Consider the following 27,478-nt stretch of genomic DNA (forward strand, 5'->3'; position numbering starts at 1 on the left):
CTCTGATCATGGCGAACAATGAGGGCTGATGAGAAGCCAAGGACAATGGCACGGGGTTTTGATCCTACTTCATGTTCTGGCTTGGTGGGAGCCTAGCCAGTTTGGATGTTCACCTTCCTAGACATGGACGGAGGGGGGAGGACCTTGGACTTTCCACAGGGCAGGGAACCCTGACTGCTCTTTGGACTGGAGAGGGAGGGGAAGAGGAGTGGGGGGAGGGGGAGAAGGGTGGAAGGAGGGGAAGGGAAACTAGAGCTAATGGGCCAAGCAGTGATTTAATTAATACACTATCAGTGTGGTTGTTTCAGGGCTGAGCAGCTGGGGACAAGTGGCCCTCCTACAACATTTGAGTATCAGGGTGACTATGGCATCATTTAATTAATAGGTCAATGTTCCTTCTGTTACTATATCATGGAATAATCTGAAGGGAATTGTCATTAACCCTTCTTTGAAAGTATGGTAGAATTCCGCAATAAAGCCATCTGCCTCTGGACTTTATTTTTGGTTGGAAGATTTTAATGACTACTTCTATTTAATTGGGGGGTTGTAGGTCTATTTACATTGCTTATCTGATCTTGATTTAACTTTAGTAAGTAGTATGTATCAAGAAAATTATCCATTTCTTTTATATTTTTCAATTTAGTGGAATACAGGTTTTAAAGTAGGTCCTTATCATTCTCTAGATTTCCTTGATGTCTCTTTTTATGCTTCCTCTTCATTTCAGATTTTGTAAATTTGGATATTCCCCCTCCACCTTTAAGCTAATTTGAATAAGGGCATGTCAATCTTATTGACTTTTCTCAAAGAACCAAGTCTTTGTTTTATTGATTCTTTATTTTGTTTTGTTTCTATTTTATTGATTTCAGCCATGAGTTTGATTATGCCTTATCTCTACTCCTTTTGGGTGCAATTTCTTCTTTTTGTTCTAGAGCTTTCAGGTGTGCTGTTAAGTTACTAGTATAAAATCCCTTTGATTTATTATTATATAGGTACTTAAATGCTACAATTTTGCCTCTTAGAACAACTTTAATTTTGTAACATACGTTTGGGTATATTTGTATATTGACTTTCATTCTCTTGTATTCTGTTGGTTATGCTAACATCTCTGGTTCCTGCTTATTTACACAGATTTTCCATTTCCAGTATTCCCTTGATTTGTGTTTTCTTTATTGATTCTATTTCAATTTTCAAGTCTTGAACTGTTTGAACTGGTTTTTTTTAAAACCTGTTTAATTGCTTTTTCATGGTTTTATTGACTTTCTTTAAGAGGTTTACCGATTTCTTCGGATTTTTTGTTTGTCTTTTCCTCCATTTCTTTAAGGGAATTTTATATTTCTTCTTTAAAGGTCTCTATCATCTTCAGAAAGTTATATTAAAGTACATTTTCTTCTGCTTATTCTGGGTTAGAATGTTCAGGCCTACCTTTTGTAGGACCATTAGGTTCAGGTGTTGCCATATTGTTCTTTAGGTTTCCGAATGTATTCTTGCCTTGGTGCCTACCCATCTCTTCCTCCAAGGGGTGCAGTTGGGGCCCATGCATCAGGGAGTCTCTCTTCCTCCAATTGCTGCAGGTGAGGACTGTGGCTTGTGTTTACTGTTTCTCTTGGTGCAAGCATGTCTATGCCTCTGGTAGTCACTAATGTGGCTCTGAGTCCTTCTCTCCAAATGCAGTCAGAGCTAAGGCTCCAGTGGTCACAGGTGCAGTGGGCCATGGTTGCAGGTGTGGGGAGGCTGCTCTTGGGTTTCAGGTTTGGTGGTTAGCTGTGGGGCATTGGATGTTCCTCTGAGTGCTAGGGCCTGGAGATATGGATTATTCAGCTGGGAACCCAGATACCGTTCCAGGGGTATCCAGGGTCAAGGCTCCATTGGTCAGAGATGCAATGAGGGATGGCTGTGATTATGGAAAGGCTGTGCCCAGGTCTCTGGGGCTTCACTGAGTGGGCAAAGGCCATAGGATGTGCCTTCATGGGCTAAGGTCCAGAGAGATGTTCTCCCCAGCCATGAAACCAGATGTTCACCTCTCCAGAGGCAGTCAGGGCCAAGGCTCAGGTTATCAGTGATGTGGTGGTGGATGGCTGCTGGTGTGGGAATGCTGCTCCTTGGTCTCCCTGGCTTTGTTGGGTGGGGTTGGGGCACAGGATGTGTTCAAAGTGCTGGGCCCTCCAGTCGCAAACCTAAACACTCACCTCTCCAGGGTCAGCCAGGGTAAAGGCTCCACTGGTCAGAGATATAGTAGGGGATGACTGTGGGTATTGGAAGACTGCTCCCAGGTTCCTGGGACCTAGCTGTGTTGGGGTAGGGCATAAGATGTGCCTCCCGGGGCTAAGGTACAGAGAACTGGGCCCTCCAGCTATAAACCCAGACACTCATCTCTCCAGGTTCAGTCAAGATCAAGGCTCCAGTGGTCAGAGATGTGGTAGGGGATGGCTGTAGGTGTGGGCAAAGGATTGTATTTGTATATAACAAAGGAAACAATTGCCACCGTAAAGAGACTGCCTCCAGAATTAGGAGCTGTGAGAACCCATGCTGCTGCTTCTGGAAGTCTCCAATCTCCACACTGATTGGCTAGAACTTCCAACAAGGCAACCTCTTCACCCCCTCATCTGTAGAACCCAGAACCCACTCCCTGTAGCTATAGGGTTTGCCTATATGGATGTTTTATGTAAACAAAATCACACAATAGGTGTCTGGTTTCTTACACCCAGTACAATGTTTCTGTTATGAACACACATATGTGGATTATACATCAGTACTTCACCCATTTAATTGCTGAGAAATATTCCATCATATGGTTAAGTTGCAGTCTGTTTATCATTTATCAGATAATAAAACAACATTTCACTGTATAGCCCAGGCTGACTTCAAACTCATAGTCTTACTGTGACCACCTCCAAAGTATTGGGACTACTGACATATGCTCTCATGCCTGCTATATAATGCTGTTATAAACATGTACAGGTTTTGTATGGGCATATATACCTAAGAGTAGATAAGCTGGGTCATGTAGTAACTCAGTGTTTATAGGAACGACTAGACTCTTTTCTAACGCAATTTCACTCAGGATGGCAATGAATGGGAACCAACACAAAACTGCTGGGTTGTGCTTAACATTTTACTTAAAATGTACTAAATGAATTATGCAATGTACCAATAAATGTACTTAAGCACTTGGAATTTTTGGTGATATTTTGTTTTGTTTCTTGATTCTCCAGCATGAACTTTGTACATCACAATATTGTGCTGACACGTCAAAAGATTGGACTTATGTGAGACTTTCCTCTTCTGTCTTCCCACAGCTCCTTGCTACTCACAGTTTACTGCATATGTTAACTGACAATATAGCTCCTCCCATGCAGGCGAAGTTCCCTCCTCAGAGCTGAGAATCCACAGAGACGGCCCTGTCTTAATCTAATACTATATTTGTTAGAATATCCTAGAATCTTCCTGTGTAACACTGAAATAAAAGACTGGATCTGATAGAAACATCACTTAGAAAGGTTTTTTTTAATGAAAATATTGTGCTGTCACAATCGGAGGGACTCCCCCAAAGGAATAAGCTTTATTTCTGACTGGAGTCAAAGAATAAAATTCTTACAATTTGTCTTCATCATTAGTGAACCTTGGATGTTTCCTAGATTCTACTTAAGTTATAATCATTCATGGACTATCACAGTTAAGAAGCATACAAATTTATTTCCTGATATATACTTCCCACATTTACTTCTCTAGTATGTTCCTCTACAAGGAAGTAGAAGTAAGTAAGTCCTGTTCATGTTCTCAGTCATCTGTTACCCACGCAACTTTGTCTCCATATTGTCTAGCAGACACCACACTTCTGTCGTCACAGATTCTCACTGCTCTCACCCTTTTCCATTTTGTCATGACTCTCCACTGTTTCAGTATAATTGGAACTCTCTGATGTATTTTCCTGCAGAAGATTTTTCTCTCCCTTCACTTTCTTCTTCAAATTTTTTTCTTTTCTTTTTGTCTTAATAACTGAAATATAGAAATTATATTAATGAGGTTGGAGTAATTGGAAAACAGAAATGAAGACAAATGGGTGAGGGGAATCCATAAAAAAATAAAGGTATTTTCAGAGAAAAAATAAATGATCTACTAAGGAAAGTAAAAATATTTTGATTATATTTTGGGTTTTGGTTTTGGGGTTTTGCTGTTTTTGCTGTTGTTTTGGAAACAAGATCTTGCTACGCATTGCAAGCTGGCCTTGAATTCACCATCCTGCTACCACTTCCCAAGTGCTGTGATTCCAGGTGTGAGCCACCACCCTCAGCTGGAATTTGACTTTTGAAATGATTACATTCTATGTTCCAGCCTTTCAAATACCCAATAATAACTGGATAAAAAGACAATGGAAAATATTTTCTATGGGTTCCAAAGGCTGTCAGCCTCAGTAGGCATCAATTGTCACTTCTGCCTTTAGTCTGTCTCTTTGGGTCTGGACACATCAAAGCAATGAACTGTTTAAGAACAAAGTGAATGATGTTGTTGTGTTTGGACTAGACACCGAACTTTACATGTTGAACCTGAAAACCTTCACAAAATCAAGCATCCTCTCATTACAAAAACATGGCGATAAGGCCCTTCCACTGGGAGAAATGATGCCTGTTGTATGGACCTGGAACCCATTTCTACACCAGGATGAGGCAAATGGGGTGTCTGCTTGTAGATATTCCTAATGCAGGAATGGTGCACCAATAATAAGCATGTTCAGGGGAAAGTTTCGTGCAAAACTAAGTGTTTTTCCTGAATTTTGTCTTGGATTCTTGGAATCAGCTTACACTGAGAATCAAGTAACTAGACAAGTACCCATTGGGCCCTGGAGTTTGATGAAAATGGTTCATTTTTATACAAATACCCATCTTTCTTAACTCAGACTCTATTTGATTCCAGTTATATTCTTATGAAAAACCAAGCGACCATTCCCAGCCTTGATCTAAGAGGACAAAGCACCTGAGCCGATGAACTTCCCCAGCTCCTCATTCTTTGGATGTGGTTTAGAAGACTCATCCTGGCCTTCATCTTCTGAGACCTCCTCATCTAAAAGGGGAATCTCGACCTTTTCATACAACATTGCAAGCTGCTGTTGTTCCTCAGCTTTTACCAGCCGACTGGAGAAGGACAGAGATGAATGTGAGGGCAGGTTTTTTTTTTTTTTTACAGTGAATCATTCTGTTTTATAGAGAGGGTTTTTAAGTTTTATTTATATGCATGTGTATATGGGAGAAGGGAGGTGGCGTCATGTGCCTGTGAAGACCAGGGAGGAGCTCTGGATCTGGAGTTACAAGCAGTTATGGGCCTCCCAACCTGGATGCTGGAAGCTGCACTCTAGTCCTCTGCAAGAGCCTCAAGTGTTCTTAACCCTGAGCCATCACTCCAGCCACGATAATAGAATTTTTTACTCAAGAGAAATTGTTTATTTATGTTGGTAGATGGAGAACAAAGGCGAAAATGTGTATTTATGTGAGACTTCAAATTTCTGATCTGACCCAGCTGATTTATGTCAACAAATACTCTGATAGTACCAAACCTCACAACTAAAGCAGGACTGGATATAAGTGATATACTTCGACTAGATATAAAATTCAAGGAATTTACAACAGAAATCACTATCAATGCAATATGATGCAAAATAAAATTAATGTCGAGGAAGACACAAAGAACAAAATGTTAAGATTTTAAATAAATGTAAGATACTATTGACAGTTCCTTTTATAGAGCCTCTAATACCCAGGCTTGGCCCAGCATAGATCCTGTACTTAATTGGAGTTAATGAGACAGATTGATCAGCAAAGAGTTTGTCACACAAGGCTGAGGACCCAAGTTCAATCCCCAGTACCCACATAAAAAGTCATGTGTGATGGTACACACTGTCCAACACTGGACAGGCAGGCAGGCATGTTATTACCACAGCTCACTGACCACCCATCTAACCTATTGAGCTCTAGATTCTAAGAGATCTCAAGAAACAAGATGGATGGCACCTGAGAAATGACACCCAAAGTAGACCTTGGCCTACAGCCACACACAGCAACACACTCACTCACACACAGACAAAGATGTTGTTGTTTTGGAAACTGGTACTATTCTGATATTGACATTTTATAGCACTACATAAAAAAATATCATTCATCCTTGTGTTGGTTTAAATTAAAAATGACTCCCAAAGGTTCATAGGGATTGGTACTATTAGGAGGTTTGGCCTTGTTGGAGGAAGTGTGCAGAGCAGAGGGGGTGTGGGTAGAGATCAATTAAGTGTCAGACAGATTTTTTTGGAACAAGTACAGAAAGCATCCATATTCTTTGCCAAAATATCACAAGACCTGCCTCCAAACCACATATGAATATTCTTCTCATCTGAAACCTTTTGAGTTGGCCCAGACAGTTCAAATCATCCTCAGTACCACTGTCTTCCATGCCCAATAAGCCACACTTATCTAGGAAAGCATTCCACTGCCTTCCCATCCCAAAGTCCCAAAGCCCTCATTCCTCCAATCAAAAATGTTGTCTTGCTTATCACAGAAATATCCCAGTCTCTGATACCAGCTTCTGTCTTAGTTAGGGTTAATTGAAAAATTATGGGTTAACAGCTTTGGCAGAGGACATTTCAAAACAACCTAACATTGATTCTGTTGCTTAGTTATTAGTGGTCAGTACTATGCAGATCTATAATTAAATGGAGCAAGGTAAGCAAGACAAAAAATACAAAATATACAGTTTGAGAAGAAGAGGAGCACTAGGAAAGAGTTCAGAGAAAAGTCTGATGCTAAATGGAATACAGGGAGTGATGACCTCAGGGTGGGACCCCCACTAGTTATGCGTCCAACTTATGAAAAGGAACTAACGAACAGCGTAGGTCCAGGTGTGCAGTACAAGCCTTTAATCCCAGCACTCAGGAGACAGAAATAAATGGATGTCTCAGTTCAAGGCCTGCCTGGTCTACAGAGAAAGTTCCAGGACAGTCAAGCTTAGACAGCAAATGAAACCATCAAAAAGAAAAAGAAAAAGAAAACTGGTGAAGATGCAATTGAAGGAAAGAGTCTTGTTACCGCCCCCGCAGCAAACAGCAGAACTTGGCAGCTTCAGCCATGTGGTTTTGACTTAAAACTCAAGGATAGAAGAAAGGGGTTGTGGAATCTCCCTCCATGGCTAAGGAAAGCCACTGAGCCTAGGCATGTGCGAGGGGTATCCCTGCATTGGAGGCCTTTGTGTGAAGCTGTGAAGGAGAAGCCTGAACTGTTTTTGGAGACCCTAAAATGATGGAGATAACAGCACCATGGATACCTGCCAAGAAAGGTTGCTAATGGGGAATGGAGCCAGTCAAAGTGAGATAAGTGTGTTGCAGTCAACAAAGCTGAATAAAATTGGAGATCTGAAGACTATTTTGACATCAGACACAGAGATGCAGAGTTTGGAATTTGCCCAGCTGTTTGTCAATCTTGTAAAGAAACTTTCTGAGAAGAAACTTCAACCTTGAACTTTTAAACAATGGTAAGACTTTGATAGATTCTGGGGGGCTTTTGAAGTTAAACCAAATGCAGTTTTGTATTATGATATGGCCACAAGCCTATGGGGGCAAGGAGTGGAATGTGGCGGCTTGAATGAAGAAAGGCCCCCATAAGGAGTGGTACTGTTATGAGATGTGGACTTACTGGAGTAAGTGTGGCTTTGTTGGAGGAAGTATGTCACTGGGGGTGGGCTTTAAGGTTTCAAGTGCTCAAGCCAGACCCACTGTCACTCTCTCTTCCTGCTGCCTACAGTGTCCAGATTTTGAATGCTCAGCTATATCTCCAGGACCATGTCTGCGTATGTGCTTCCATACTTCCAGCCATTATAATAATGGACTACACCTCTCAACTGTAAGCCAATCCCAATTAAATACTTTCCTTTATAAGAGTTTCCATGGCCATGGTACCTCTTCACAGCAATAGAAATCCTAAGACAATCCTGGTTAGTGAATTTTTAAAACACCCCCTTAAAGTTTACAGTTGAAGTAGGGCCTTCCTCTCGCCACTGGCGGTCCAGTTCTGTAAGCAGATCTGTAGATAGCTGTTTCTGTTTGATGTGGAAATGGATGACAGTGTTTTAATTCTCCTGACAAACTTAACTGCCTAGCTCTATGAGACTTGTGTAACAAAAAACTTCTTTGATGATTAGCTTAATTGTATTCTAAAAAGCGGTGATATAGGAAAAGCAATTGTATCATCCTAGGTACAAGTTGCAAAATGGCAAAAAAACAACTTCTCACAAAATAATTCATTAACTGTATTAAAGACATTGATTCAGACAAAGTGACACATTTGTCCCAGATGAAAATTTTTATAGAATTTAAAAATACATAGGAGAAAAGATAATTATTTTAACTCAATATTTTCAAATGTTGATATGAATACAAAAAGTTTATAATAAGACAAATATCCAGAAACAATCTGTGCTTAGCATCTTGGTGCAATCCTATACTCCAAATTCAAGCCAAAGGCAGAATAACAGTAAGTTCTAGGCTAGCGTAAGCTAAATTGTGAGACCCTGTCTCAAAAAAAAAAACTTCTTCTCGAAAAAGTTTTTTAATAAATGTCTTTATTTGCTATACTCAGGAGGCCATCAACTTTAATGGAGGTTTGTACTTTCTTTGGCTATTTCTGTAGAATTCCAGGCTTAATCAGAACCACAGAATGTGGTCCAAATAGCATAATGCCACTTGGACTTAAAAGTTTCAAAATGATGATGCATTTGGAAAATCCCCACCCAATGTGATTAAAGTATGCTTATGAAATTCTCAAAAAACAAGTAAAATCATTTTAAATATTTTTAAAGATAAGAGTTTACCCCAATATCTAAATTCTAAAACTCAGTTGGCAAAATGATTGTCACCCAAGCCTGAGGTCCTGAGTTAAATCCCAGGGACCCACATAAAATATCAAGTGTGTTGGTACCCATTTGTAACCCCAACACTGTGGAGATTCTGATATTTCAGTTCCTCCTCTCTTCCTCCTCCTCCTCCTCCTTTTCCTTCTCTTCTTCCTCCTCCACATCCTCCTCCTCCTTGTCTTCTTCCCACTACTACTACTTTGCTAGCATAACAAAATAATCACATTTTGGAAGCATTGATCTGGAAGTGTAATGTGGTCATAGTAATTTAGTAATTAGAAGAAATGTCACCATCATCATCACCATCCTTTGGCACTAAATAATTTTCTTGTGTATTTCCTGCCCTATTAGTTAAGAGCAGGGGAGGTTATTTGGCATATACTTACTATATCATATAGGAGATTATGAGTCCACATATCAGGGCAATGGCAAAGGCTATACTAGAAATTGAAATTACATGAACAAGACCAGGTCTACGTGGAATTGCTTCTAAAAAAAGAAAGAAAAGAAGTTTGTTACAAAAAAGGCAGTACTTTTAGAAATGACATCCCTAATTTTTTAAAAATTAGGAAACTAATTGAAAACTAAGGTTAGAGACATCCCACTTAGAGATGAGTGCCCCAAAGTGTCTCAGTCTCTGTACATTGTTCAATTATGGGTCTCCGTGTTAGTTCCAATCTATTACAAGAAGCTTCTCTGATAAGGATTAAATGATGCTCTGATCTATGAGTATAGCGTTAAATCATCTTATTGCTGTTGCTTTAGCTGGATAGTAGTAGGAGGTTTTCCAGTAAGTCCCATGACCTATCAAGTATCTGGTCCTTGGCCATATTAGCAGTGTCAGGTATGATCTTCATTTCAAGGAGTGGGACTTTAATCCAATCAAAAAGTAATTAGTTACTCTAGGTATAAGGGCCAGTCAATGAAACACACCCTGACCCTGAAACCAGAGTCAAAAGCTTAAAAGAAGCCAGTGAAAGAAATACACTTTGGCCTTGAAATCAAGAGCCAAAGAAATACAATCTGCCCCTGATCAACTCAGTACAAAAACCAATCAATCCCTGAGCAGGAAAACCAACCAATCCCTGAGCATGAAATCCAGTCAATCTCCGAGTTTATTCAAATTCAGGGATTGAAATCCGACCAATTCCCACCCTGATACTCTCCACCCTTGGGAAACTCTGCCTCTAAGAAGCTATATATAAGCCCTATACCTGCTCAGTTTACTGTTGCCTTTTTCCACCCTGGCAGAAGCAGCCATCCTCCTGGTTCTCCCTCCCAACTAATATCTTGAATGATGTTTGAGTGAGACCTTCTTTTCCCAGATTGGAATGGAGTAGAGAAGTAACAACTTTTCTGAAGCAGAATTGTAACACTTTAGAAACTCTCCCCTGCCGGAGCAGAGTTGTTACATTGGGGAAACCTTTCCCTGAATCAGGGCTATAAACTGCTATATTTAAGATGACTTTGTGGTATTCCTTGGCTCCCGACTTCCAGGATCCCCTTCCATCTGAATTGCAATGTTTACAGTAACTCCCATAACATTTGTGCCACTACTGCACCAGTATATCTTGAAGGTAGGTCACTGTTATAAGTAATACTGTGGTTATTCTGACTGGATGATACTGCTGATTATGCAGAAGATGAGGCAGAAAAATTGTAGTGGAGCTGATACACATGTGAACTCACAGACACTGTGGCACAAGACCTGCCCAAGGTTAAGCCAGATAAAATCTCAGGGAATGAAATGAGGAAGTGGACACACAGTCCCACCCCTACCCAAGAAGTTATTTGCATTCAATACCTGCTGGGAGGGGGGAATCAGTTCCCTCCAATGAAGTGTCACTGTGTGTATCAACCACACTACAAGGCAGGCCCCATGCTCAAGAGAAGCTGAACAACACAAGACAATCTCAATGGGGTTTTTTTTTTATGTGCTTTTTGCTTTGTTGGTTATTTTTGTCTTATCTGATTTTGTTTTGTTGTTGTTGATAGTATTAATTTTTAGTTTTGGGAGACTTGGGGGTTTTTTGAGAGAGAGACAAAGAGAGAGAGAGAGAGAGAGAACATGAAGTTGACTAGGTAGGGAGATGGGAAGAATATGTGAGGAATTGGGGGTGAGAATATTATTAAAATATATTGTACAATCTTCTTAGTTAAAATTGATTTTTAACAAATCCTGAGATTAGCTCTCTGTATCACATTTGCAGTCAAAGATATGATCTCTCTCTCTCTCTCTCTCTCTCTCTCTCTCTCTCTCTCTCTCTCTCTCTCTCTCCTTCCTGTCTTAGACGTCTACTATCATGCCACCCCTGCCATTACAGACTCTCCTCTGGAGCCTTAAGCCAAAGTAAATCCTTCCTCCTATAAATTGATTGTGGTCATGATATTGTATCACAGCAACAGCAAAGTGATATACTTGATAAAGGAGGCAAGAGACTCTTCAAGGCACTAATACTTCCTACAATACTCCCATTGAGGAGAGGCTCCTCAATATTATTGACCTCATTTGAGGGTCTGTCCTGCTGAAAGACCTGGATAAATCCAGACCCCTCTAGCAGAAAAAAATAGAGCCAAAAATCTAGAAGAAAAAAATAGAGCCAAAAATCTAAGCAGGAAGAGAAGTATCAAAAATCTAGATTAGCCTGTTCAGTGACTCTGTTTCAGGAACTAGCTGAAGATAAAGTTAGATTATAATCTTGAGAATAATCTTGAGAAACAGGAAGTTATCCCCTCGGGATTAATACTGATATTTTCGGAATTTTTCAATGATCACTGGTATTTTCAGAATTTTCCAATGATGCCTTCCCTACCCCTTTGGATTACCGGGTTGTGGTTTATTCCCTTAAAAACCCTTTCTCTCAGCTGCTCGGGGTCAAAATCTATACCCCTGCATGGTTAATGAGTTTTGGCCCCAGTACACTTGTTCCTGTCCTGTCAATAAACCTCATGTGATTGCAGCAAGGACAGTCTCTTATGAGTTCCTGGGGGGTCATGTTATCCTGAGACTTGACTGAGAGTCTCCCCACTCTGGGGAGTCTTTCTTTGGGGGTCTCGTTCAGGATTGGTGACCACCCTTGTCTCCAAAGACCTCTTGGAGGTGAGACATTGTCTGTGTGTCTGTGTCTTTGTGTTTCCGTGCCAGCTGAATTCAGGTTCAGGTTCTGTACTTTCTGGTTTACAGCCGTGTCTGTGTCTTTGTCTTTCTGTGCCAGCTGAATTCTGTATAGGTTCTGTATTTTTGGTTTCAGTTTTGCAGTTGCTCGCATCTTGGGAGGAAACGGAGGAGTGATCAGCAGACGTGCTAGGAGATCACCGACTGCCACCCTGGAAGACATCCCAGGAGGTGAGAAGGGACCCAGGAACGCCTGGGAGATTCCAGTCTGGGTGCTGGTGAGGATACAGAAGTTCTCCTAGATTGGAGGAACTATACACCCTCTCGGCCATCTGTATTTCTGGAATGGTTTTGTCTGTTTCAGTGGAGACGGACATTTGCTTATTTGTGTGTCTTTGGTCTTTTGTTTTGTCTTACTAATGACTTTGATGAATGGGACAGACTATGATGTTGACTCTGGATCAGTGGTTTTGTCTTTCTAAGTTTTCTTAAACCTTTGTCTGTGTGTCTTCGGTTTTGGTTTTCTCTTACGCACAGGTTGCATGTTCAGTTCTCAGGTGAGATAACGTGGGTGGCATTTCTCAGTTCTGTGGTATGACATGTGAGTGGTGTGGTCAGTTCTCTGTAGAGACATGCATAGATAGCGGTCTCACTTCGATAGTAGGGCAGGTCACAGCCGTGAAGCAGCTTGAAAACGTGCCTTTGGTTTGTTTGGCGCCATTGTCCTGTATGACTGTGTAATGTATGTTGTGCTTTTGTCCTGACTTAGACTGACACTGCTGTACTCAAATCATGACTTCTTTGACTTTGATATTATGATCACTTACAAGACTTTAGAGATATGGCCATAAGCATAAGGGTATATTTCATAAAAAAAAAAAAAGTCAGCCTCGGCCCCAAGCACATGGTTGCGGAGCAGCATGCTTATATGGATGGCTGGGCTATTCAGCTTTGCTGTTCAAAGGTATTGAGCCTGCCAGACACAGTTGTAGAAGGCAGATATACCCCAATAGGATTGTAAGCACTAAACAAAAAAAAAAATCTGAGGGTAATTGCTATGGTCTAAAGAGGTTAACAATCTTTTTTCCCTAATGCTGCATACCACCCTGCCGCCCCCCCCTCCCCACCCCACCCCACCCCCGTGCTGGTGGACAAGTTCCCTCCGCCTGCCCTGAGAGCTGCATGCCTCAGACCTCTGGTCAAAGCTGACCAAGGCTTGGCTCCACAGGTGAAGAACTCTTTCAGGTCCTATGGGTTATAAGTATTATAAGTATCTGTCATCATTTATAGGGGTTGGTTATAAATTACTGTTGGTTAATGTTTTTTTAAAAAAAAAACCTATTGTTGGTCTCAAATGTTTCACACTGGTACAGGATTTTATGTGCTGTTCTTGTTTAAAAATTATTGTTGGTTAATGTTTAAAAAAGCCTATTGTTGGTCTAAAATGTTTCACACTGGTACAGATTTTTATATACTGTTCTTGTTTAAAATGTATCCATACATCCCCACTGAGAAAAACCACAGAGACGACTTTGGTAAGAGTTTTTTGTTGCAAAAGGAGCAGCGGGCTGCATTCCCATAGGGATCCCGGCTCTCCGACTAGTTTTACACCCAAAATAATTATAAGGAAACTGTATTCATTTAAACACTGCCTAGCCCATTAGTTCTAGCCTGTTATTGGCTAACTCTCAAATCTTGACTAACCCATATCTAATAATCTGTATGCCACCACGAGGTCGTGGCTTACCGGCCTGAGTCTAGCCAGCTTCAGTCTCAGGAAGGGGAATCATGGCGTCTGCCTGACTCTGCGTCTTTCTTCCAGCATTCTGTTCTGTCTACTCCACCCACCTATGTTCCAACCTATAAGGCCAAGCAGTTTCTTTATTAATTAACCAATGAAAGCAACACATAGAAAGAAGACCCACCTACATCAGTTTTTATGTTGTCTAAAAGGCAAGGGAGGATTTTGGGTGCATTGTCTAGAAAGCAAGAGAGATTATTGGTATGTTGCCTAAAAAACAAGAAAAAATTTTGGTATGTTGTCTAAAAAGCAAGAGAGATTTTTGGTATGTTGTCTAAAAAGCAAGAGAGATTTTTGGTATGTTGTCTAAAAAGCAATAGAGATTTTGGTTAAAAAAAATGTGTAAACAGAAATGGGCCTTATCTAGTTCCCTGTGTATGTTTTCAAGGTCAAATTTAAAGCAGGTAGGGAGCGGCTGACAGTCTATTGCTGCAGGGCTATCCAAGGGGCCGCAAGATGCCCCACTAATTTGGTCAAGGTAAGAGAGGTTCTTCAGGGGTTGGTTGAACCACCGTCTGTGTTTCTTGAACGTTTAAAGGAGGCTTACAGGTGTTATAGTCCCTTTGACCAAACCTTTGAGGGTCAGCAAGCAGCGGTAGCTATGGCCTTCATAGGACAGTAAGCATCAGATATTAAGAAAAGTTACAGCAGTTAGAAGGGTTGCAGGATTATACCTTGCAGGATTTGGTTAAGGATGCAGAGAAAGTGTTTCATAAGTGAGAGACTGAGGAAGAAAAGTAAGAGAGGGGGAGGTGGGAGGCAGAAGAAAGAGAGAACCCGAGGGATCATAGACAAGAGAGAAATTTGACTAGAATTTTTGCCGCAGTGTTAGGAGAGAAGGGAAAGACAGGACCTAGACAGATAGGGAACCTGGGCAACAGAAGACCAAATATGAGTGAAGATGGACAAAGGCATCCATTGGACAAAGACCAATGTGCTTATTGCAAAGAAAAAGGACATTGGGCAAGAGAATGCCTAAAGAAGACAGGAAGAGCCTGTAAGGTACTGGCTCTAGAAGAAGATGACTAGAGGGGACAGGGCTTGGACCCCCTCCCCAAGCCTAGGGTAACCCTGACTGTGGAGGGGACCCTATGGATTTTCTAGTGGACACAGGGGCTGAGCACTCTGTGCTGAAACAATCATTGGGGAAGCGAAAAGAATACAAAAACTATAGTAATTGGAACAACTGAACAGAAACAATATCCGTGGACCACCTTATGAACTGTAGATTTGGGGAGAGGACAAGTGACTCATTCCTTCCTGTTTATCCCTGAGTGTCCCATGCCTTTATTAGAAAGAGACTTGTTAACAAAGTTGAAGGCCCAGATTAGGTTTACTTGAACCAGACCAGAGGTAATCAAAGCCTTTTGCTGACCGAACGAATGACCTTCACTCCCCCTGTTGTCCTCAGTCCCGCTACCCTACTGCCTGAGACTGATGACTCCTCACCTACCCATCACTGTGCTGACATTTTGGCAGAAGAAGCTGGTACACAAAATGATCTAAAGGATCAGCCTTGGCCTGGGAGTCTGAGCTGGTATATGGACGGCAGCAGTTTCATGGTTGAAGGTAAGTGGAAGGCGGGGGCAACAGTGGTGGATAGGAAGCAAGTATCTGGGCCAGTAGCCTCACTGAAGGGACGTCAGCCCAAAAAGCTGAACTCATGGCTTTGATACAAGCTCTATGGATGGCAAGGGGAAGTCTATCAACATCTACACTGACAGCAGTGCTTTTACCACTGCCCATACACAGGGAGCAATAGACAGACAAAGTGGACTGTTAACATCTGCAGGAAAAGACATAAAAAATAAAGAAAAAAATTTGAGCCTTCTCGAGGCCATACATTTGCCAAGGAAGGTAGCCATCATACACTGTCCAGGACACCAAAAAGCTCAAGATGCTGTGGCTAAAGGAAATCAGATGGCAGACCTAACCGTTAAAGAGGTGGCTCAAGGAGCAATGATCCTGGCAGTCAAAGAACCCAAAGATTATTATTATATCAGTGAAACCAACTTTAGATACACCCCTGAGGACTACCAAGTTATGGGAAAATTAGGACTAGTAAAGAAAACCCCATATTGGGCAGTAGAGAAAGAAGGAGGGAAACTAGTCCTCCCACAAAAAGAAGGACACAAATGTTACACAAATGTTGGTAAGTGTTACCAACTTACATTACCTGACCCACTTGGGGGCCAAGAAACTAAAAGATGTGGTTAGGACTCTCTGACTTGGCAGAAGAAGTAGTCAAAAGCTGCGAGGTCTGTGCTATGACTAATGCAAGAATACATACTCCTGGGAAGAGGCTCAGGGACAACTGGCCTGAGACCAGTTGAGGTACCAGGGAGGTAGATTTTATAGAAATTAAGCCAGAAAGATATGGTAACAAGTGCTCATTAGTTTTTATAGATACTTTTTCAGGCTGGGTAGAAGCTTTTCCTACCAGGACTGAGACAGCCAATGTGGTGACTAAGAAGATCATAAAAGAAATCTTCCCGAGGTTTTGGATACCCAAGGTCTGATAATGGACCTGCCTTTGTTGCCCAGGTAAGTCAGGGACTGGCTACACACCTGGGGATTAATTGGAAATTACATTGTGCTTACCAACCCCAGAGCTCAGGTCAGGTAGAAAGGATGAATAGAACTCTAAAAGACACTCTGACAGAATTGGCCCTAGATATCGGCAGGAATGACTGAACAGCCCCCCTTCCCTTTGCCCTGTTCTGGGTTAGAAACACCCCAATTTAAACTCACCCCTTATGAGATCCTATGTGGGGGACCGTGAATGCTCACTGAGTCTGGTGCAGTGTATAATCTTGATGCTATTCTTTCTAGACCTTTATTTGCCTGCCTAAAGGCCCTTGAAGTTGTGAGATGGCAGATCTGGGAACAACTGAAGGTAGTATGCATCTCTGCCTAGATCCACACCTCCCACATGAAGCAAACTACTGAACTACCCAAATTGCAGTATCCGGGGCTTTTAACAACAATACCAGTCAGGATGCTTGTATTTGGGGTACTAATCATAGGCTGACTCTTACTGAGGATATATAATGCAACTCTTAAGAGCCCTAAGACTCCTGACACCAGGAACTTGGTTCCCAATTTAGATAAATGGTCGGCCTGTAATACAGGCCTGATACCTTGCATGTCGACATCGGGTTTTAATGACACCAAAGATTACTTGTGCTTGTGCAACTGGTACCTAGGGTCTTTTATCATCCAACTCACTTTTGATGAGAACCTATTTCTCTGACACTAACAGTAATCCTGGGCCTTGGGGCAGCTGCTGGTGTTGGGACAGGCACCACTGCCCTAATAAAGACCCCTCAGTACTTTAATGAATTAAAACTAATTACCTTCATTAGAGAAAGAATAAATGCTGCTCAGATTTTGATGTTATGCCTCCAATATAGCCTTTACAAGGTCAAGAAGATACTGAAATCTAGTTCTATGATCAGAACTAGGTACTAGAAGAAGTGGGGAGATGAAAGACCTGGATAAATCCAGACCCCTCTAGCAGAAAAAAAATAGAGCCAAAAACCTAAGTAGGGCAAGAAGAATCAAAAATCTAGATTAGCCAGTTCAGTGACTCTGTTTCAGGAACAAGGTGAAGATAAAGTTAGATTATAATCTTGAGAATAATCTTGAGAAACAGGGAGTTACCCCCTTGTGATTAACACTGGTATTTTTGGAATTTTTCAATGATCACTGGTATTTTCAGAATTTTCCAATGATGCCCTCCCTACCCCCTTTGGATTTCTGGGTTGTGATTTCTTCCCTTAAATACTCCTTCTCCCAGATACTCGGGGTCGACCTCTATACCCCTGTGTCTTGGCCCCAGTGCACTGGTTCCTATCCTGTCAATAAACCTCATGTGATTGCAGCAAGTATGGTCTCTTGTGAGTTCCTGGGGGTCGTGTTATCCCCAGACTTGACTGAGATTCTCCCCACTCTGAGGGTCTTTCTCTGCCACCTAGCCCTAGCTAGTTTTCAATCTTGGAATCCTGAGAAACAAATGAAGAAAGGAGAAAAAAAATGGACATTTTTCTTTCTTCTCCTTCTCCTCCTCCTCCTCTTTCTTCATATTCTTATTATTATTCATATTCTTTGGATAAACATCAATTTTCAAATGAGAAAAAATACTGCCAGACATTCTAACACATCTTTCATCACAGTACTAAGTAGGGAGAGAGAAGTGGATCTCTGTGAGTTCAGAGCCAGCTCAGGCTACAGAGTGAGGAAAGCCTGTCTCAAAAACAGATGTTAACATAAGACTGCATAGTCCAGATTACAGAAACAGTTGTGAGGCTGGAGCAATGGCTCAGCAGGGAAAAACACCAACCAGAAAACCTATCAGCCCAAGTTTGACCTTCTACAGAGTGAAAGGAGAGAATAAAGTCATGAAATATGTCCTCTGATGTCCATCTATCCATAGGCATCATACACACAGAGACACATAAACACATTTTAATTCATTAAAAATGCAATAATTTTAATTTTTTCAATTTTACTCCCCCAAACCCCAGAATTTCTTCTTGTGGTCACCTCTTATTCAAGCCCTCATTCTTACACTATGGATGTCACTATAACAACACTTTTCACCTATAGATTTGCTGACCCACAGCACCTGTAACCTGTAGATAAATTAACTCCTCGCCCATAGATATACTAACCCTTGATAGTAACTCTTGTCACCTGGCACCTCCCATGTGTCACCTTGGCTTATGATCAAGATACTGCCCTAATGGCCTAGAGGTGTTACGTTGCTGTAGTAAAAGTAAACCACAGGTCAATTCATGGTGTAATCCCAGATACCTGCTTTCCAAGAGTTGGATCTGAAGACTGCAGAAGGTGCCGTGAAGCCATGAGTTGTCTCTGAAGGCTCAGGTGTATCACTAGTCTGTGATGTTTCTGAAATTTAAAAGTAAAGAAGAATGATTTTTGTACAGAGAGGTAGGACTAAAGCAGAGCTGAGAAACAAGAGGAAGGAGCTTGAATGCTGAGTTTAGGAAATTCTTACGTGAATTTTGCTACAAATAGGGAGTAAGAAATGGCTCAGCTTAGTGACTGCATAAGCCCCACCTCCTGCAGCCCCAATAAGTTAGTCTTGATCACCTGATATGCCATTAAAAATGTGTGTTAAAGAGACATTCAACTGATGCTTTAGGAAGTGGAACAAATAAGGTGTCTAGTGACCCCAAATGCATCCTTGGAGTAGTAATATGAGCATTAGGTTTAAATTGAAGCAATTAAACAGTCCTAGTTGAGGTGGTCCTCCCAGAATTTTCTTGGCTCCAGTCTCAGAAAGTGGATGATGCAATGATGCAGGTGAGATTGAGAGATACCCCTTAGAGATTATCATGTGTAAAACTCTGACCCAAAGTAAAAGAGAAGAACACAGTGGAGGTAGAGGTACCAGGCTTTCGTCCTGCCTTCCCCTCCACCATTAAAATAGATCCCATCCAGGTGTGGTGGCACAGGCCTTTAATCCCAGCACTAGGGAAGCAGAAGCAAGTATAACTCTGTGAGTTCAAGGTCAACCTGATCTACATAGTGGGTTCTGTGGTGTAGGAGGTTCTTCTGTTTGTGTGTTGCTTTCATTGATTGAATAAAGAGACTGCCTTGGCTTTTTGATAAGGCAGCCCTTAGGTGGGTGGAGGTAGATAGAGCAGAATGCTGGGAAAAAGGGAAGTGTGGCACTCTCCATGATTCTCCTGCCTGAGACGCATGCTGGTTAGACTTATGCCGGTAAGACACAGTCAAGTGGCAATACACATGAATGGAGATGGGTTAAATTAATATGTGAGAGTTAGCCAAGAAGGGGCTGGAGATATTGGACCAGGCAGTGTTTTAATGAATACAGTTTCTGTGTACTTATTTCAGGTGTAACCTAGCCAGGTGGCAGGACACAGCCCACTTGCTCATTTTACTACAGTTCTGGATGAGCCAAGACTGCATAGTGAGACCAGGTCTCAGAAAAAAAAATACTAATTTTTTTTTTAAGTAAACACTATTCATAGTTCAACATTCTGGGTAAAAAAGTTAAAGCAATTGTTATAATAAGAGCTTCAGTGGCTCTCACGGAAGCCTCTCTCCCTTATCAGCTGGGAGCCCCTCTTCTTCCCTCTGCTGCACAAATAATTTAAGGCAGCCTGACTACATGTAAATAGAATACCCTGGATACTTTTAAGAGAAAAAAAAATCATGCTTCATTTGTTGGATGGAAGTTTTTAGAACTGCACCACACTCTGTGTGGCAATAATAACTCACTGTGGTGGTCTATATGTGAGTGGTCCTCCATAGGCTCATATATTTGAATGCTTGGTTCCTAATTCATGGAGTATTTAGGACATATTGGAAGGTGTGGCCTTTTAGGAGTAGGGATGTCACTGAGAGCAGACTTTGAGATTCCAAAAGCCCCTACCGGGCCCAGTCTCCCTCTCTCTGTGTCTGCAATTTGCAGATTGGATGGGAGCTCTAGCACCAAGCCTGTCTTCCTGCAGCCACACTCCCAGCCAAGATGATAACAATGACGACAATGGGCTAATCCTCTGAAAACTATAAGCAAACCCCCCAATTAAATGCTTTTCTAAGTTGCCTTGGTCATTGTGTCTTCCCCCAGCAATCAGACAGTAACTAAAACACTCACCTAATAGACCTCTTACCTTGAGGGGCAGTTTGTTTCAGATCCTTCCTCTTGATCCTATCTCCTCACTTCTCTCACCTCAAAATCTATTGATATTGCATCTATACTTGAAAAACAAGTTCTTATTTCATATACTTATTTGTGTGTATGTCTGTGAGGTTTTGTGTTTTGTGAAATGCATGTGGAAGTCAGAGGTAAGTTCAAGGAAGCCCATTCTTTCCTCCCACCATGTGGTCCAGGGAACCAAACTCAAAGTCAGACTCAGCAGCTAGCATCTTATTCCACAGAACCATCTCACAAGCCCCATTTTTACATTTGTAAAAGTCACCCTCTGGAGATGTTACAGTCATTACCAGCTTTCAAACAAGAGTTTGACAATACTGCCAGGCCTGGTAGCACAATTCAGGATGTTGAGGCAAAAGGGTTGCAAGTCAAGGTGAGCATTGGGCCATGGAGTTAAGTTTAAGACCAGTTTGGGCAACTTAGTGGGTGAGGCCCTATAGAGGCAGGATAAAAAGACCGGGAAAGTATACAACATGAAGGGAAAAGGGGGCCCTCACTCTGGAGTCTGAGTAAAGCCCATGGCCAGTTGAGAGCCAAGCACTCCAGTATAATAATGCTCTTTGTAAAGGCCACCAACCAAACATCAACACTCTATTTATATATACATATCTCACATTAAAATAACAGTGACCTAGGCTTACACCCTGGATGTGTATAACCTTTGGAAGGACCCTTGTTCCTTACCTAGACACTGGGAAACTTGGTTTACAGTAAAGATTTCCTGCCTTCCTGTATCCCTGTGGCCTTGACTCTTACCTTCACAATGGTGCTCCTGTTGGGTCTCCCTCAGAAATCACCCAGTGATAAGATAGCAATTTCCAATGCTTACCAAAGCCCTACATATGACTGTTATAAAAACCCTCCCTCAAGGAATCTCTACCCACACTTGGGTATGTCCTACTTTTTTCTGAGTACCTCTCTTTCTCTTAAACCTATAATAAAATACTTTTAATAAAATCTCCACTTTTGCATAAATTGACTATCCCTGAAATGCTCATGGATACGTTCAGCACCAAAGATACAAATACTGGTGTGACCTAAATCAGAGTCCCTAAAATTCTAGGGGAACTCCACAGGCTGCAGAGGGACAGTGGGGAACAGTGTCTCCTTCTCCTATGCCCCAAGTCACTGATACTATCTTCAAATATCAATGAAAGGGCTGAGGACAGAGATCAGTGGTAAAGTACGTGGTTCAGCATGAGGCCTCAAGCCCAAACCCTGGGAGCACACATAAGCCCAGTTCTGAAACATTCTGCCCACTTTCAACCTCAGAGCCGAAAGATGCAATCACTGTGACCTTTAACACATTTCTCTCATTAGGAGTGAGTCATACATCTTCCAATATAAACAAGAGTCCAAGAGTTCCAGGAGAACATTGGGGGCTCCCACCAATTCCATTAGATGACCACTTCTTTCCTCTAGCTATAGAACCTACAGCTGAGAGCTGAAGCTCACGGCTCAGCAAACCACTAGCACTACATAAAAAGAACAGGTTAGTGTCAAAGTCGAGATGAGAACACAAGCCTTCTCACACCCAGACCCTAACCCAAGCTTTGTGCTTTGAGGGTGGTATAAACGAGCAAGTGACAGTCATATTAGTGCGTGTTTGGGACTGATAGATGTATTCATTGTATTATTGTTCTATATGTTGATACTTTGACATTTGAGGACCCTCCTGACCCTATACACACTACCAGACTAAGACCAGTTAACTCCTAAAGATGGTAGAGTTTGCCATTCACATGCAATCAGATCAGCCCAAGCCCAGTGAGCAACCACCCACCTCCAATGACCCCTTTGCTAGCCGTTAGTCTGCGGACTGCTATCTAATTGCCCTCACCACTCCGGGGCCCAGCACTGGACAAACTAGGAACAGCCCTTGGGTCAACTGAAATTACTCAAACTGTAAGGCCCCTTATCTAGCCTAAGTTTTGTTTGTGAAAATAAAAATAAAGGCTTTTGGCCACATGCCCTCACTCCCTCTTCCTCCTGATCCACTTCCCATACTCCATTAAGTGGCCCTTCTGCTTAGCAATTGTGAGTAACAAAAACTTTTCCTTCATCAACCTTAACCAGAATTCCTGGAAAGAAGACATGACCACAAAGGCAGCTGATAACTTTCATAATGTGAATTTGAAATGCTACAGGTCCAGAGCCAAATTATCTTGGACCATCTTTAACCCTTCAGTAGCCATTATTGTCCTCCTCTGATGTGATCTGATATCCTTCTGACCATTAGGTAGATCTTTGGGATGTACACACAGATGGACCCTTCGTGTCCACCAACCAAAAGGCAAAGAGTGCATCAGAGAGCATTTGAGGCCTGTAGCTAAGATTGATCCACTTTGCTGTAAGTCATCGACTTGATATTTCCACCAACGTATTTGGAAAGTATCTTGATTATTTCTGTTCTATGACTTTAAAAAGTTCATGAGACTATTACTACACTGGAACATGAAATTAGAGATAACCTGAGTCTGTGTTCCCAGGTTATGGATACTCATAATTCATTCCAGAGTGGTCTATCTTTTATCCCCTTTGTGGTGAGTGTTATGTTTTTGCATTGCCTCCTTTCCATGTCTGTGCTCCCTTCATACCTGCTTCAACCAAATCACAGGTACACTGTGAAACAACAGAGATGAATCCAAGTGTAGATCTCATCTCTCTTCTAAGAATCTTCATTTCTGCAGCAGGTGAAGACCATTGCAGAGATCCAAAACTGGTCAAGCAACTATCGGGTGTTCAACCCGAACTGGTACCTATACAATGCAACAACTCCACATAAGACTCAGAGAATAGCTCAGAAGATGGAACAAAAAATAGAGAGAGCCAAAGAACCAGGATGCTGCTGGGAGGTAGTGTCTTCTAGACATGCCAGGGAAGCTGCATCCACGAAGTTTCAATAATCTGGCTGCCTAAACAATGCTTGCATATGACAATGCTAGTTGTCGCTACCAACCTGGAATGGAGACATTTCACAAATCCCAGCCCATAGATGAAGAGCTGCAGGCAATCAATGACTGTGGAGACAGGCAAAATCTTACTTGTCCAGGGACCAATCCCTTATTAGTTATCCAGTCTCAAGTGGTCAGCCTTAGACAAATGTGCATATGAACAGAACTAAATGGACTCCATAGGGTGCTTGTGTGTATGTGTGTGCGCGGGTTAACAATAATAATTTTAAAAGTAATGAATTTTATAGGGAGTGATAGGGGACATGGGAGGAATTGGAGAAAAGGGTGGATGGAAATTATGTAAATACAGTATTTACATATGAAATTCTCAAAAATTAAAAATTATAAATTTAAAGATACAAAACAAGAATGCTGAGTAAGGAATCAGTTCCTGGCAGGCATTTATTTAACAGATGTGAAGCGACCCAAAGGGAACTTCTAAGGTGGGAAGAGTAGCAAAGCAGAAAGGTGGCCTATTGTCTAAAGAGGACTAGGTGGCAAGGGCCCTTGGGAAAGCTCCATGCAGAAAAACCAGAAGCAAAGAAGCCTCCAGAAAGTCGGTACTGGGGTTGTGAGGGCTGGTTGCATATTCTGCATCACCCAAAGGGAGCTGAAGCTCTTATTCAGCCTGAGCCCTGTTAATCCTTAGTGAGCACCAAAGAACACCTTCACAAATCCGATTATTCTTTGAGTTGATCTTGTATCCTGCCACTAAAAAATATAAATGTTAATAAATATATTACAGTATCTAGCAGACATATAAGCTAATTTGTCACATCATGGCATGCTATTTGTATCCACTTCTTTATTTTGTGACTGTGGGATTTCAAAAACACAAGACCTTAAGTTTACCGTCAGGGGAACTGAGAAACTCCCTCCCAGGATAAGGGTGTGAAAAGACAGAGTTGAAAGCTGTTGGCCTTTATCACAAAGAAAGAGAGCCAGACCAATGAAGCCATCAATAATGGCCTTCCTCAGACACAGATGAGATGTGGCAATGTCATTAACAGACCCTTCTCTTGAATACAAGTGAAATTTCATTCTCCTCCCAGGAGGACGCATACACAACATCAAAGATCATCTTGGCTGGGTTCCACTGTTTTAAATCACTTCTTATCTTTTTGTTGTAGGTGTTGTTGTTCATTTTTGTTTTTTATAGAGTGCCATGAGAATCCCTAAAGGACCTGGAACTGAAGGGAGATCTGCCCGAGCCTCCCGATGTGCTAGGTCTTAAAGTGTGAAGCACAACATCTGCTCAAATGATTTCTTATCAACTTTGAACTCAACAAGAAACTTTCCCTGCTGTTTAGCTTCCAAAGTGCTGGAAGGCGCCATGTACACTGATGGGGGAGGAAAGATACCCAACCCAGGACCCTGCCCACTGGTACGACAGTGACAAGATGGGGGTATCCATCCGCATGCCTGGTGCCCAAGAAGTCCAAAAGAGGTCCCCTGGAACTGATCTTGCAGCCAGTTACGAGCCATTATGTGGGTGCTCGGGAATCAAACCTGGGTCCTCTAAAGAGCAACCAGCTCTCTTAACCACTGAGTCATCTCTCCAGACCTGCCCTTATGTTTGTATCCATATGTTTGTGCTTCTTCCAACCTGGGTGAAATAAGGTTCTTGTTGCAGTAGGCAGTGGTTAGTGCACAGATGCATTACTGTTCAAACTGATAGTAATAAATGCCTGTGGGTGCTATATATGGTATACCTGGTATTAACCCACACACACCTTAAGGATGAGAGACCACTGGGGAAGAAGAGAAGGAAGCCAGAAGATGAACGGCATGTTGTGAAATGTTGTCCTCTGGACAGGACATGACTGATGCACATACAAGTTTTCAACAGCTGTGATTATCTACACACAGTTAAGTCCGTTAACACTTCCAGCATAGAGGATGAAGGGCTTCCAAGGCTCCAGCCCAACTGAGAATTTCATTGGAAATTGATATTTGTTAGGATGTAGATAGTCACTTTTCTTTATGATTGTGGTCCTTGGTAGGTTTCCAATGCCTTAATGGATAACCCCAAACCAATGAGCACTAACTGGACTCCAAGGATTGGAAAAATTAACTAAAATTATAAAAGAAAAGGAAGACCCAAAGCTTGAGGGGGTATGATCAAGATACATTGTATACATGTATGAACCTTTTAGAAAATAAATACAAATTTAAGTATAAAAAAGGTAAATGTTTTTGTTCTTTCCTTTTCCAGAGCCGAGAACCAAACCCAGGGCCATGGTTTTGTTCTTAAATTAAAAAGCATAGCCTAGGAGACAAATGGTACATGTTTGTAGTTCTAGTACTTGGGAGGCTGACACAGGAGGGTTATGAGTCGCAGGCCGCCAAGTCTGTGGAGTAAATACTTATCTTTAAAACTGAGTCCAGAAAGCCCAGATGATTATAAATAATGCAGGACATTTGCAAAACATCTGTATCTAGACCTCAAAAAAACTCCAAAACGTGTATAGCAAATTACACCTAAAGTCGTTCATAGAACCAAGATAGACTCAAGGTTGCTATACACACTAATTAAAGCGAAAGGCAGTGGAAGAAGCAGTAGTCTTTAATGAGAAGCACAAAGCACACTGAGACATAAGAATATTTAATTTCCTATAAATATTTGTCTAAGTCTTCTCTGGACTTTACTACTCGCAAATACTCAAGGCATATGCACTCATACAACACACATATATCACACACACTTATACACCACATGCACACACCATACATAAACTTGTATACAAACATATACCACACATGTATATGCACACACCCATACACTGCACATATCACACACACACAATATACTACATATACATACCACACCACACCCACACCCAAATGCACACCCACATACACCACACATGCACATACATATACTGTACTTACCACACACACATAATACACCACATATATACACCACCACATACACACATACACCAACATGAACACACATACACTGCACATACCACACACGCATAATATACCACATATATGCATCACACCACACACACATACACACACAATTACACCACACATGCACACCACACACACCCGGCTCTGATCCTCCCCTCAATAAACAATAGTGACTTACTTGAGGTTCCTGGGGTTGGATAAATTACTGAAATGATGTCTCCGGGTTCTTCCACAAGAGCTTTTGATCTTTGTAACTGTCTACTCCCTTGAAAAGAAAACTTGTAGCAGTGAAATATAATTAACTTCTCTTTAGTTCCCTGGAAACAAGTCTTTAGTTCCCCCGAAATAAGAAAGGCCATTGCTGAAGCTACCTGGTGAGTCCATTGCTTTCCCAGCAGGATAAACCCCATCTGTGTAAGGTAAGCAGACATGAAGTAGGCATTCCAATAGAAACCAAAATAAAAACATAGAGGAACTCTGAACCTTGACCATCATTCTAAAGCTATCAATTCTTTTTCATACACTAGAAAGAAGTACTTATCTAACAGCCCAGCGACTGGAGCAGGAAGACACTACTACCCATGGAATGTTTGGGTTCTGATTCAGAGCCCCTAGTGTGAGGTCAGTTTACTGTGCTGCCCTGGAATTCCTTCCCAGAACCAGAGCAGTCAAGGAAACTGACTAAAGGAGCCTGGTGTCCTATAGCAAGGCAGACAGGAATGAGACTGGGCTCCTGCCTTCAGGGAGAATGCAGATTAGGGAGGAGGTGGGCAAGAATCTTGATTCAGTGTGACAAGTCAGAAGTGACAGATGTTAGCTGCAGTGCCACACATGTGCAGTCCCAGCACTGAGGGGGTAGAGGTGGAAGTTTCAACAGTTTGAGGTCATCCTTAGCTATATAACAAGTTAGAAAATTCAAGGCCAGCCTGGCCTACATGAACCCTTGTATAAAAACAAACAAACCACAACAATAAGACCTAGAAGGCTACATAGAAAGCAGCAGACTATATTGTAGTTCAGGCTCAGTTTTTTAAAAAAGAAAACTCTATATTCTAAACCTTATCTCTCTTAATTTATTCTTTCACAAATTCTTA

General features: G+C 41.7%; 1 protein-coding gene across 1 annotated transcript; it reads right to left on the bottom strand.

Moving 5' to 3' along the window:
- Positions 1-3,841: 3,841 nt before the first annotated feature.
- Positions 3,842-26,876, bottom strand: CUNH19orf18 (chromosome unknown C19orf18 homolog). Its single transcript, XM_050130902.1, has 5 exons — positions 26,756-26,876; positions 26,563-26,649; positions 9,273-9,375; positions 4,972-5,129; positions 3,842-3,996 (listed from the first exon to the last, which is right to left on the bottom strand). The coding sequence occupies exons 1-5, from the start codon at positions 26,874-26,876 to the stop codon at positions 3,842-3,844; spliced, it is 624 nt and encodes a 207-aa protein (XP_049986859.1).
- Between the last annotated feature and the right edge of the window lie 602 nt (positions 26,877-27,478).

Source organism: Alexandromys fortis, unplaced genomic scaffold (genome assembly GCF_014885135.2).
Source record: "Alexandromys fortis isolate MF-2015 unplaced genomic scaffold, M_Fortis_MF-2015_v1.1 scaffold_339, whole genome shotgun sequence".
Lineage (NCBI taxonomy): Eukaryota > Metazoa > Chordata > Mammalia > Rodentia > Cricetidae > Alexandromys > Alexandromys fortis.